This window comes from Ptychodera flava, chromosome 22 (assembly GCF_041260155.1).
Source record: "Ptychodera flava strain L36383 chromosome 22, AS_Pfla_20210202, whole genome shotgun sequence".
Taxonomy (NCBI): domain Eukaryota; kingdom Metazoa; phylum Hemichordata; class Enteropneusta; family Ptychoderidae; genus Ptychodera; species Ptychodera flava.
The window spans coordinates 4,630,613-4,644,868 of NC_091949.1; the positions used below are offsets into that span (position 1 = coordinate 4,630,613).

Genomic DNA, 14,256 nt, shown 5'->3' on the forward strand with positions numbered 1-14,256 from the left:
GGATTAAATGCTAATGAAAACAGTATATGCATTTTTTAAATTTTGTTATTATCAAATACTTTTACTGACCTGGTCGGAAAGAAGTAAAAACAGGATAATATGACTGTTGATTTTCAAAAATAAAATTCACAACAGTACTAAAGGTTTCCCTTATCCGAAACCATAAGAGAAGACATCTACAGCTTCTACAAGTACGCAGTGAAATTTTTCAGCAATATTTAGCTGAAGAGCACATGCAAGTCATAAGCTTTGAATTTCATAAGCAGGCAGGCCAAAAAGCAAACTGTTACAAAAATCTCAACAAGACGTAATGAAAGCGTGAACAATTTTCTTGGTAGTACGTACTTTGTTCTAAGATGTTACGATCATTTTTTCCGTATCTCCCACAACGCATTCTCGCAGGGTAAATAGAACAAGAAAAACCGTCCACATCATGCCACGTCTCCATAAATAGCATTGGCTTCCAGTAACGCAAAAGATTGAATTCAAAATTATCAGCACCGCTTTTAAAATACTCAACGGTCTCGCTCCAAAGTATTTAGGTGAATTCTCACAGTCCGTGACACTCGACGCACACTTCCCCCTCATTCAATTTTTATCAGCCAATTGAAAATACAGCTTATTACGGTGACAGGGCTTTATGCAAATTGTGCACCTCGCTTGCAGAATTCTCTGCCATTACATTTTCGATCGGTTAAAAATTGGATGTTTTTAAAGGTAAACTGAAAACTCACTTTTTACATCTTTTAATTTGTAATTTATGTAGTTTTTAAGATGAATATTTAAAGTGTTGGTATTTTCCCCTTTTTGTTACCTTTGCCTTTTACTGTGATTTTAAAACAAATTTATGTTTCATTCGTCTATTTGCTGATTATAGTGTAAAGCATTGACATTATTTTAAATGCACTGTGCTTTATAAGAAATAAAAATTAAGATTAAGATTATCGTCATCATAATAACGTTGCCACAAGACCTTCAACTTGTGCAATGATGCCAGTTACCTCCTGAGGTGTGGATTTAGGGTACATGAAGTGGAAATACTGGTACAAACGCATTTGTGGTACCTCTGATGACTTATACGGATGTTAATGCATTTTAACAAATCCAGCCGAATTAACAGCTGTATACGTACCTCGAGAACACATTTTGAACTCTTATGTCGGCCAACAATTGAAAAAGGGGAAGGTTGGGCAAATATCCTCTTTTGGCGATTTTGTAATATATCATATTTCAGTTGCTTACAAGAACTTCGATGTAAGCTTATCAAGGTCAGTTGCAAGTGAAGTGATTACGAAACGCGTTTCGAGAATATGCAATATCATAGGAATGCTTCAATGTGTAATATAGATAAACATGTCACTGAGGTTACATGTTTTTACCACATTCCTTGTTTTTCATAAACTTTGAGCGCCAGATTGGTCAAAATAGATGCTGACGTAATTCCATCTAATAGTTTTCCCTTCGTGGCCCACACTAATAAAGAAAGAAATTCCTCACACATCCAGGAATTGCAGGCTGTCTAATTAATGCAAGAATTTCAAACATATAGTCTGAAATGAGGGGTGTGAAAGGTGTTTGCTGTATTTCCTAAGAGTACTATTGTAAGTCATCCCGGTATCACGCTTGCCCAAATAACGCAGAGAGCAATCGTATATGATATTTAGCAGTTTACCATGAATAGAATTCAACTTAAAGACATTCCCAATTCTTGACATATTAACTTTGAGGAATGTTCAAAGTTTTCACTTTAAAAAGTAACATATGAAGAATACAGTGGACCTACTGAAAACTTGCTTCGCGAAGGGGTTGATAAGTGACCATGAGGTTTTCTGTTAGTGACTGTATTAACATGTGATGGCTGTCTTCATTACTTAAAGCAAAGTAATTAAAGCATGACTCGATTTTACGACTGTACTCTTCAGCTAAATATTGCTGAAAAATTTCACTGCGTACTTGAAGAAGCTGTTTATGTCTTCTCTTATGGTTTCGGATCATCGAAACCTTTAGTCTATCTCAATGCTGTAGCTTCCGACAAGGTCAGCTAAATTACAACTGTGACATTCATTATTGAGCACTAAGTACTCGGTCTATCCATAGACCCTCGAGAAAAACTTTCGAGGGTCTATGGTCTGTCTTTAATTTGCGTTTGCTACAATCTCTGATTACTAAATATTTGCTAAAATGTAAATAAAATTAGGGTGAAAGCATGCTTCAGATTTTAACACAGGATCCTATGACAAGTTCCATGACATTGCTTCCGTGCTGATGACTGATTTTAAAGGATAAAATCTGTCTAGACCATACCTTCTGTAGCAATGAAAGCTGATGTCAGAAAAACTCAAAATGTTGAATTCAGTAAAGCTATTGTAATTATAAATTATTTTGCTTGTCTTGTCTATCTCTGTAAACGTCTCATAACAATAGTCAGTGTAAGAATGTTTTCCACCAATGTTTCATGAATATAAATTAATTGCTAATTGCAATATGGTAGACAGCGTCGTACCTACAGTTTTCATTGTCAATTAACAAAGTCCGTTTTCGGATAAATAAAATCATATATCATGCACATACAATTTAAACTGCTGTTTCTTTAAAAAAGCACCCAGTGTGAAAAAAACTTTTGTACTGTACGTTAGATGTTATGACTATTGATTGTCCTCTCACCACGCTTTTGCTTGCGCTCCATTTTCTTCAGTTACATTGTTAAGCTCATGTAATACAAATCTGGCGTTTGACCATAGACCCTCGAGAAAAACGCTAGGGTAAATGGTTTGACCTACCTTCGCTGAGAATAGTATTGTGCAAAACAAGTTTGACTCTCCAAGAGGTATGTCTTCGCAGTACACTCACTGCGTTTGTGTCTAGCACATCTCATTGAGATTTACAATATATGTGGCACTAGATGCTAAGATATAGTCCTGCGTATTTCATCAAGATAACTGCCTGCATGTTCTGTATTTTACTTCTTTCACTCTACTGGTGTACAGTACAAAGGGCGCCGTAGCTTGTTTTCAAATTTCATGTTTACTTGAGATATTTTCTAAACCACAGGCGCCCGGCTCACTCTAAGTAAAGCTCAGCGATTTCTGTATTTAGGGCTACTATTTATTTTCATGTAGCAATCAGAGAGCTTAAATAGCGCGAGCCAAACGTCAGTGTTCTGAATAAATTGTTAAGTCTACTCACAAAGATTTTGTACTACGGATTTCACGTCGAACAAGAAATTACTCCAAAGACAACTCTGTACTTCTTTGTTCACCAAATCTTCTTAAGGATGTACGATCGGAAAAAGCAAATGGGGATTTTTGAATACCTACATATGTGAATAGTCCAAAACTGGGAAAAAAACATGGGGTCACCGCGCTTGTTTTTTTACAAAATGACATTAAAAATTCACGGTTTTTCACAAAATCATTAAAAATCAATAAAACAGGTCATCATTTTCATATTTATATCATGATTGCATTTTCACGTTTACACTGTAAAAGAATAAAGATATTATAAACCTAAGCTACTTTGAAGATTTTACTTACATTAAAATTGAGTTAAAAAGTCATCATATTTATTTTTTAACCAAAATTGCAACAAATATGCCCCAAATTTTAGGAATGGGAGAGGTTAATTTATTAATTATTGATAGTTTCTACTAATGTCAATTTTCTCAAACTTTGCAAAAATAATAGCACTTTCTGTGAATTTTTCAAAACCACATTTTGTTTAGTAGGTCACCGAGCTCGAATTTTCACAATTTTGCAAAAACTAACTAGGATTTACAGGTTCTGGCGATAAACCATGCTCTCCCGGGTTCGTCGCACGAGGGCGCTCTTCAAATGCCGCTCACCTGCCGTGGCTACCTACAGTGGCCCTAGCCCTAGCGCCCTGTCCAGGCATGGTCATGATTCAAGCCTACCATTAAACTTTAATTAGAGGGAAATCACAGAACAAAGCAAAGACTTTTAGGTTCTTCTACTTTTAGAGTCTATATATTAATACAGCATACAAAAAATCACGTAATATTTATTGCCGTGACGCTTATCGGTGGGGATTAGGTTGACTTCGCTGCAGGCTAAGTAAGTTGTCACACACTACGTGGAGCCAGGAGCCGAGGCCGTGAACTTGGCGTTTCTCCAATACACGATGACAATCGTAAAGGCAAGCCCGCAACTGACACAAGTGTCAAGATTTTCGGCTAGTTCACTCAAATCGACTATGCGACGGCCATTCTTCCATTCTCCGGTAGGTCTACTAGGCGACACTATACCACGAATAGCAAATCAGACGTCACACTTCTGATTTACGCTGTACAGGCTACGGTCATGTTGCATTTTTTTTTATCTCTTTGCTGAATTCTCGTACCTTCCAGCGTGTTTTGAGGGCACGCCGAACATTTTCTCGGCGCGATTTTCCTTTACCTGCAGACGACATTTGATTTTGTACAACGCAAAAACGTTCGGAACGTCACTATGCGCGCGTGGTTACTATGGATACATTTCTGCGCGGAAATCGGCGCAGTACGCTTATATTTTTCCGATCGTACATCCTTAATTTCAATGGAACACGTACCACTACCACTAGTTTTCGACTGACGCGCAGACAACGCGCAGACACGACACGCAATATACCTAGGCGGGAAGTAAACAACCGGTCGTCATGTGTCTGCAAGACAAAGTTTATATGCCGTCATTGATACGTTCTCCCTAGGAAGTTTATGGTACTATCCGGGTATTCATAAACTGCGCTTCAAATGGATGTCCATTGTTAGCACTGATTTGTGTCGTCAAAATCCTTCCTTGAATGTAAATAAATCCATTGTAGTGAATGAGTTAATTTCAGATGGTTTAACTGGTTTTGATTTTAAAAGTTTGAAAATGCGGTATTTTTAAATTTAACTCAAAATGCACAGAAAAGTGGTGAAACGCCTGTTTTATCACGGTATAAAATTAATTAAGAGTCCGTGTGCGATTTCTTTTAAAATTATCAATGATAATGAACATTCAGGATATCTAAAACAACAGGAATTTGTAAGAAGTGTGACTCAAGAATTAACCATTTATAAATAATATTCAATAATTTTATTGCATAGTGGAGGATATATATCATAATTGTATGTTTGGTTTAACACATACTGTTAACCCTTCTAAAATTGTAAAACAGAGATATCGGCAAATGCATATGTTGGACTTTTAAATGTAACAGTGCCCGAAAAACCTTCGTATTCTCTCATTTCACACTATAAAATTGAGTATTATATTAAACCATGCTTTTTAAAGCAGGTGAATGAAAACAGTGAGGACTATAGAAGTAACTGAAAATTGGCAGATAGTGACATCACTATGGCAACAGTAGCACTTATGTTCCAAACTCAAGTCAAAAATTGCCGTAAACGCCAAAAGAGAATGTGAAATTACAAAACGTTTAGCAAAATTGACAATGGTCAGAGTGACTTGTTAGCGATTAAAAATCTGATCCTACACCTCAAATTTCCATATTGCCATAAAAGCATGCTGCAGCTTACTAGAATTCAAAGTATGCCTCGGCGAGAAGAGATCAATCAACAGCATTGACGGATGGCGCTGAAGACTGTTTGAGTTTACAGCAATACATATTAGTCCTAATCCCATTTGATAAGATTCGCATCTATATGGTAAGCTTCACATGCTTCAAATGGGAACGTAAAGCAAAACCCTCAAATTTCGACTTCTAAATTTACTATACTGGGAATGAAGTCTTGCATAATGGGAAAAGAATCGCAACTGAAAGGTACAGTGTGTATTAAAGTTAATATATGTTGCAGGCTGTAGCTATTCACATTCGCCAAACATTTAATTGTGAAGATCATGTAAGCTTATGCCACATGGACAAGCTGATATAGTATTGCTGGTGACTGCATGAATATTTATTTTTCGAAATAAATCATGTAAGCCTTATAATCGGCTACTTCAGTACACTGAACTGTGCCAACTTTTGACGAAAAATATTTTCGGGAATGTCCGATTAAACGGCTCGCTACAAGTCGCCTGGATGCCATATTTGATCACATTGTGAAAATAGCTGCAGTACAGTATATTGTCGCTCTGACAAATCTGAAGAAATCTGTCTTAACTGTCTTCATGCTGATTAAGCTTATGTTTAGTGATATTTTCAGCAACTGGATGACGTCCTTGCATTTTTGGTTCACTTCAAATATTTCCATAAAATATTGATTTGTGAACGGATCAATATATAGGATGATAGTCAAATTAAGTCGTCAAGCATCCCTTGTTGTAGACTGAAAGATTAAGTCATATGCAGGCGCTCCGGCGCACTGCGACCTACGACCCTTCACTACGAATGAAGGCGCACTGTTGAAATCCTGTTCTCCAACAAAATTTTGTTGGACCAATCATATTACAAGAACGAGTTAATTGACAGTATGTAGGGTAACAAGACCGCCCATATCGCTCACTCATTATGGTCATTATGTACGTAAATAGCCCATGTGACGAATATTCAAATTCCACTACCATAATTTACATATTAAAGAAGTCTGTAATGTCAGATGTGGGCGATAATTGTTTTCTTTTGAGTTTGCCGCGGCCATGTACGGTGTGCCTTCAGTCGTAGTAAAGAGTTGTAGGTCGCAGTGCGCCGGAGCGCCTGCACAAGACTGAATCTTTCAGTCTACCCTTGTTGCAGCGATGGATGAGCTTTTGTGATGTTGTATTTGATGTGTTATGCAATCGAAGGACACCCGATTTTGAAACTCTGTGAAATTAAAGAATTCTTAACATCGGAAAACACTCATTAAATGCATTTTTATCTTTTATTTCAATACTCAGTATTTTTATAATCCTAGATCAAGCAACGTCAGAATATGGTATTTGTTCTGAAACATGTTACTCTTGGGGCCACTACTTTTGTTAACGATATCTCAAGTGTTAGATATTTCTACACAACTCAGCTTGTAAAACGATGCTAAGATTTATCGTACTATCACCTCCCTCGGTGAGATACTGACTGATGAAAGGGACTTCGATTATGTATGTGCGCAAATGTAAGCATTATCTACATTGAGATGCCTGAAGGTTTTGACAACAAGACTTGAGGTGCTGTACGTCTGCTATGAAATGTTGTATGTCACAAGGGCATTTTATTTTGAGCTACTATAATGCAAGTTATCTTTCGTGAACCACCATACTGACGAAATTTCATCTGCCATGAGTGACTATTGCGGGATAAAACTAATTAACATGCATGTAAAAAATAACAAAGTGACATAAGGTTGAAAAGAGGCATTTTTGCAGAACTGACACACTTTCCCTACAGCTCAATGCGGGTCTGCACGTAATTCGGTAAGAGTTTGTATAATATACCATAAGAGAGGTTACATTACTTCGTAAGTATGGAATTCACTGCCGCCAAAATTGGAACGATGTAATGTGTTATTTAGCGAACCCTTCAATGACGATTGTCAGCATAAGGTACATGGGTTTCGGATACATTTGTTTGCATGACCAGTAGTGCATGAATTGGTCGAAAAAATTGAGCGACGTTTTGAAAGTTTTCCAAACTGAGGTTTGCGAATATGGGTGTTGATTCTGAGCAAAGAGGTTCCATGGGAAGGGAGAGTTGATTCACGATTCGATCTATTCAGTGAATGCAGAAGGTGTCGAAAAGCCTTGGGAATTCGAAGTATATCAAGTCGAACTAAGCCCGTGTATTTTCCACGCGCCATTTTGCTTTGTGACAAATCGGTAACACTAAGTCAATACGATAAGTCCTGTTCAACTCTCTTTTAAGCTGCAATAATTGTGGCTTTAGTCCTTTAGTGAACCGATAGGCGGATTTTTTTCTCCTTCCTCAATCATGCATGCCGCTACAGTAACAATTTTTGAATGGTGTTGCTACTGGCGTTTGATAAGTGACATTTCACAGTTTTGCGCCCTTTTGTAAAATCCTTCGTTTGCAGTCCTCGGGTTGCTATGTTTTGCGCAACTAATGAAACACAAACCTGCTGTTCACACTCGTAAAAATAGCTATTTCCTATACCCTTACAGAGGAATCAAGTGAAATCCAGGTTGATGTGTTTACTCTGTATTAGGTTACTATTCTTTAGAATTGGCGGGAGATTAATATTTACGCTCATAGGGCTCATCTATCGCAGCAAAACTGTGAACAACTCTATGTCAACTGAATTTATTATGGTCACCGTCCACACGCAGCGAAGCATATGGTGGATGGTGACTAGATATATTAAAATGTTATTGTGAGTATCTTTTAAGTATCAACTCTATACATCGAATGGAGAATCAACTCCCTCTGCAAGTGGACTCCCCTGATTAAAATCCCCGTCCATCTAGGGAAACTACAGTTTGAAAAATTCCTAAAATTATCTCTCGTGTATTCTGGTCGACACAAACACCGTATTCAGACATCCTCTGCTGGATGGTTCATTAGGTATCCAGTAACATATTGTTCCAACTTTGGACAGCTGCTGTGGTAAAATTCTTTATTGATTACGTAATGGATCTGCTCGTATACTAGGATCCTCCTGCTTTCGATTTCTATCCACTCACATAATGTCCTTCATTGTCATTTCTCAGTGGCTATGGAGAAAGTTCATACTGGGCTTTCCGAGATTGCACAATAAGCTATCGCCAATTCCTCCGTTGTCGGTACAATCATAAACAGTTAGTAATTGCAGTGTTCAAGTTACCATTCTTCGATGAAGCCCGTCAAAGTCATGATTCGTATGTACATACCAGTCGTCCTATCAAAAGTTGCTCCTTTGCACCTATTGTCTCTTTAATGAAAACAGTGTATGTGAATACGATGATAACAATCAAGCGCGGGCCCTCTGAGCAATGTAGCATGTGCGCGTATCGCGTCAGAGCTCTGTATTAAGATGATCAAAGGCATATTGAACGAAAAGTGCTTTATAGAGGTAGCTGTAACGTGCATTCTACCTCTTGGAAGTCGTAGCTCTCTAATGCCGTTGCGAACTTTGCCACGAGACATGCAAATGTGAAAAAACTGAAACGGCATATTTGTAAAATACGTTCTATCGGACATATCGACAAAGTGTATGTTCTTTTAACTTTATACTAACTGCAATTTAATGCAGGATAGTAAATCTTCAAATAAGTTTTTGTTCACTCTTCTACCCTATGATAATTTGAAGATCAGCGCTTTCTACTTCTTGTGACCAATTTCAGTTTCATGACGAGTACAGTACTGTTAACAAATGCGTTAACGTATGTGATCATTTTAATCATTGTGTCTGTCAATGCTAAGGTAAAAGTATCATGGGACCAGAATTGTGTTAAAACGGGAACATTTCTTAACAAAAATGTACCGGGCACCTGCTAAATAGTTTTGATGAAGTTTCATTCCGGGATGAATATGGTTGTCAAAATTCACTTCAAGTTGACAAAGCTAGAGACATTCTGTAATATGTTCTCAGGGTTTATACATGTAGGCTACGTGTAAGAGAATGGCGGTATTACTGGCAGTAAGGTAAGTGAGTATATCCACAGCTAACGAGACACTCAATTACATATAGCGATGCAAACAATCAATGTTAACAAATCATAGTTTTATTTGTATGTCTGCTTGATTCAAGGTACAATGACATTTGAACCAAAAGTCCTGCCGCGCCATAAGGATGAGTATGTTAAGAGAATGCTTGTTTTCAATGAGCATTACATAGGGGAATGGAATCATGAAGACAAGAGAAGTCTGATTAATATTCTTAACAACTTTACATTTATGGGTCGTTCATCGCTAAGGATCCTCTCTATCGGGCCTGCCAACGGTACGTTGTATTAAAATCAAAAAGTACAATTTGATGGTACATTTATGAAAATATGAAATCTGTATGCCACTAAGCTAAGCTAAACTTTTCACACTTACAAAATTAAGACAAAATCAAACCATTAATTCGCATACACGCTTCATGTCTACATGCATGAACATAAAAACATACATACATACATACATACATACATACATACATACATACATACATACATACATACATACGTAAGTACTATCACTCATTCATTCATTCATTCATTCATTCATTCATTCATTCATTCATTCATTCATTCATTCATTCATTCATTACCTTTGTGCACATTGTGCATTTCAGGTTTCATTGATATTCCGATCATTGATGCCCTGTCGAGTAGAGTTCAATATATCCATTATACAGTTGTGGAACCAAATGAACAAGAAATTGAAAGGTTCAAGAATTCAGTGACGTCAAAGCAGGAAGATGGTCACTTCAAGAATGTCACATTTGATTTTCATGCGCTGACTATAAGTGAATTCATCAGAGAATCACGGGAAAACAAAAGCCAACCAACTTTTGACATCATCCACTGTCTCCACTCTGCGTATTATTTTGCCGACGTTGGACAAGTCTATATAGATCTCTACGAGTTTGTGACCGAGGGAGGCTTTATCATAACTTCTTTGAACTCCGGTTAGTATCTAAGGATCCCCGCTACGTAACAGTTAGAATATCCTGCTTCATGTGGGCGGAACACACACCACACACATAGGACCTAAACCAAGAATATAGTCCATTAGACAACATAGCCCATTGTAAAATCACATTTGTCACTGACAGATAGATATAATTATTGTTCAACTCTCATTCATAATAGCTGAATAATATCCTGTAAAGTCACCAAGTAGTGCAAAATATTTATAATGTAATATGGTACAGTCCATGAGTATTTTAATCATTATATCCGTGTTTTACGTGTAAGACAATCTCATTAAACGTTGACCAAAATTACCTGGAAAAAGTACTCAAAGGCACTTAAAAACATGAACAATATATAACATTCACGGTGCACTGATATACAAAAACGTTTTGTCCTGCAAACGTTCACACAGCGCCACCTGTGGTGGAGGTCAAGAGTTCATCCCTTAGGCTGGGATGAAGGATCCTTCTCTGACAACACGTATTTTAGAAGAATAATAATACATAACCTGACAGTATCCAACGTTGACAAAATCACGTCTGTGCCTCTCTTGCTGTCACCTCTCACTACCGCGTAAGTAAAGAGGTCGCCGTACTCTACACCTGATTTTAATCAGATTGGCCAGTGATAGGCCTGACTCGACCCTGACTTACCTCTAATCTTCGCTATCAAATGGGTAACATTGACGTTAATGAGCAAAGACCTATATTGTCATATATTTAATTAATTTCTTTTTCCGTTCGTCTGCCTCAGACAAGGATTGAGCGCATTTGCATTCTCAGTAGGAGCTAACCAAAGCATTGCATCAAAATTTACTCATTTTATGAACACCTAGGCTTAAAGTTTACTTTTAATCAAATACTTCAATGTAGATTGTAAAGAGTGTTCCACAATAACAGCGTGCAACTCCGCTTTTTTGAAGGATCATGGGAAGACATTCAGAAGGAGCTTGGTAAATATTACAGCGACCCCTTCCTTGTACAATTTTGTTACGGTTCCAAACATCTTCAAGAGATATTACGTCGGAGATTTCCAGATGTCAAGGTCAAAGTCATACCCAGATACAATTATGCAGACGTCGGGGAATGTTGCAAAGAAGAATCAGAAGTTGGAAACTTTATTCTAGATTTCCTGCTGCAAATACTAGATGCGAGGAAAAACATTCCAAAATATATTTTCAGCAAAGTCATGTCTTTCTTCAAAAGTCGGTGTTACAAGGGAGTCGACAGCAAGTTCCGTTTTGAATGTAACGACGAAGACATTATAATTTTTAAATAGTGCTCACCATAATAACGGTCATTATAATACACCTACGTCAGCACCTTGTAGAGTTTCATAGAATAGAAAGTGTCGGTATCAGTAGACACGGAGGACGATAACTTTCGGTATGATTGGATACAATTTGACATGAAAACAATTTTACGTTTCTTAACGCCCGGAACAAGTCAAGATGCGATTAAAAAGTACACATTTAACAGTCACTGGACCACGCAGTTCGCGACTGCAAATCGAAAAGTTTTCAATTAATGTAGAATAGTCCTGATGATCTACAATTCCTTCACAGGGAAAGCAAAGCATAAGTTGATTTATTTTTACTTTTCTGCATCTGCAATCAGCGGACACGCTGCTCAACGGTGCGTGCGCAGTCTGTCTGAACAACAGGACATTCTTAAAGGTATACTGTCACCTGTTCCAATTTTGCCAAAGTTACCATGGAAAGAGAAAATCTAATCAATCACAGATTTAAGCGGGTTGCTACTTTTTAAAAACAGCGCCCTCACATGGGCATTCTGAATACCAAGGAACACCCCTTTTACCATATATGGGTATATTTAGATTACAGGTGACTGTATACCTTTACACGCTAGACTTACGACATTGCATGTGACATTAGATTGTAAAAGAGGTATATAATAATAACGTTGTTCACGAGATACCGAGATTTATGTCTTAATGCATCGTACAGCGGATGTTTTGTCACAATTATGTTACAGCGTCAAGGACAATACCAAAAGCGCTTGATATACTCGGACATAAATCCCGGAATTTTGTGAATAGCCTTATATATTATGTAAACATTTTGTTTAACAATAATTCTACAACTTGTGATTTTGATAATGATAGAAAGGGGACATTAGTTACAAATTTGACTTGGTTGTTCTTAGGGTTGACTTAAAGCCCGCCGGGCAAATAGAGCTATCACCATTTTGCGTTTGTTAAACATAAACTTTAATTTGACATACGAAATAACGGTCAATTTTGTTCAAAATCGGTATCTGTTTAATGTTTTTGTTTTTCTGATATCAAAGCAGACATGATGACCCCTTATTCAATATTCTTGATTATCTATCAGCACATTGTCAAAATAAAGCGAAACAAAAGAAGTTCTTATATGGTTTGATTACGACTGTTTGTTTAAATCTCATACATTTTAAGATTTTATCATTAGGTATTATTGGGAGATTGAAAATGCATAATACCTGCAAACACACGCCCTCTACGACTACATTTAAGAAATGGGTTTACAGGGAAGTAACTAAGCAATCGCTTTTGTTATAGTGGCATAAACTCTGTCATAGTTTTGTTATGGTGGTTTATTGACTTAATTTACATTTATTGCCAAAGCGTTATATTTTTCGAAATTCAACATTTGCTGATTTTTGTCTTAAGTACTAATAAGCTGACTACCACGATTTAACGAATTTTGCTCCGCTGGAAAAAATCGATTGATTGATTGATTGATGGAAGGATTGATGTATGGATGAATGGATGTTGCTATGTTGAAAATGTTGCCTGTCACTAATGATCATTGCTGGTTTAGAGGAAAATAATGCACTTCGACAGAAATGTGTGAACCCTTTCCACTTTAAAATTTTAGCCGTCACTTCTTGTCTCTTAGTAACAAGAGGTCACCTGACACGCCACGCTACGACAAGGCAGTAACAACGGTTGAATGTTTTCTCCAAGCCGCCCTCCGTTCATCCACTTGTGTCCTCGTCAAGTAATATTTCAGAATTTAAAAAAAAAATCAAAATACAGTGAAAGATCACCTTTTATTCTCAGCAAAGAGTTAGGTTCACATTTTATAATTTATTTCATACTTTCAAGAGCACTGCGGTAACTTTCTTTATGAATATCCAATGACATATACTGCGGAATCGACAATAAAGTTGGCGTGTTTTCAAAGCCAGTAAACTTGCCATGGTATTATGTAATATCTTCCTTTTTTACGGAACCAAAAGGAAAAGGAAAAAGGACAAAGAGGTCTTTGAATGGAATTGAAAAACGAATTATTGATATATTTTCACCAATTTAGCTTACGTGTAATTTTTTGAAAATGTAGTAATATTTTAGCAAAGAAAAATAATTTTTCATGATGCTATTAAATATGACAAAATATCTGCATTGAGTGCATTATTCGAGAAAAAAAAGTGCAGCCTTGTTGCATCTCTGAAAATAACGCCGTAACTGGAAACTAAACGTGAAGAATTATTAAAAAACAGCGAGTATACTGCGCCAACCTTAACGATATGAAAACTTTTGAATATTATGTGACAACAAACAGTTTTCATCACAGATCTAGAGTCTGGCTTTGCTCAGAGGACATGCACATTAACCCCTTATTGGTATATCGACATGTAACCTCCTTTACTGATAACATGATGGTGTAACCTATATGTCATCTGTCGGTTATTTAATTCAGTGAATAGACAATGAAACATATTCGAAGCTCATCACAGCAAGTGCTCTATTTTAAAAATTAATGTAATCAATATATGCATAA

At 36.9% G+C, this 14,256-nt stretch overlaps 1 protein-coding gene across 2 annotated transcripts; it reads left to right on the top strand.

The window, feature by feature from the left end:
* Nucleotides 1-7,237: 7,237 nt before the first annotated feature.
* LOC139122499 (histamine N-methyltransferase-like) lies at nucleotides 7,238-13,780 on the top strand. Of its 2 annotated transcripts, none has more exons than XM_070687910.1 (4): nucleotides 7,238-7,375; nucleotides 9,602-9,793; nucleotides 10,130-10,465; nucleotides 11,395-13,780. In XM_070687910.1, the coding sequence occupies exons 2-4, from the start codon at nucleotides 9,607-9,609 to the stop codon at nucleotides 11,748-11,750; spliced, it is 879 nt and encodes a 292-aa protein (XP_070544011.1). In that variant the 5' UTR covers nucleotides 7,238-7,375; nucleotides 9,602-9,606; the 3' UTR covers nucleotides 11,751-13,780. The 2 variants fall into 2 exon arrangements, with proteins under 2 accessions (XP_070544011.1, XP_070544010.1); XM_070687909.1 differs by having other exon boundaries at nucleotides 7,241-7,331; nucleotides 11,395-13,779.
* Nucleotides 13,781-14,256: the final 476 nt, after the last annotated feature.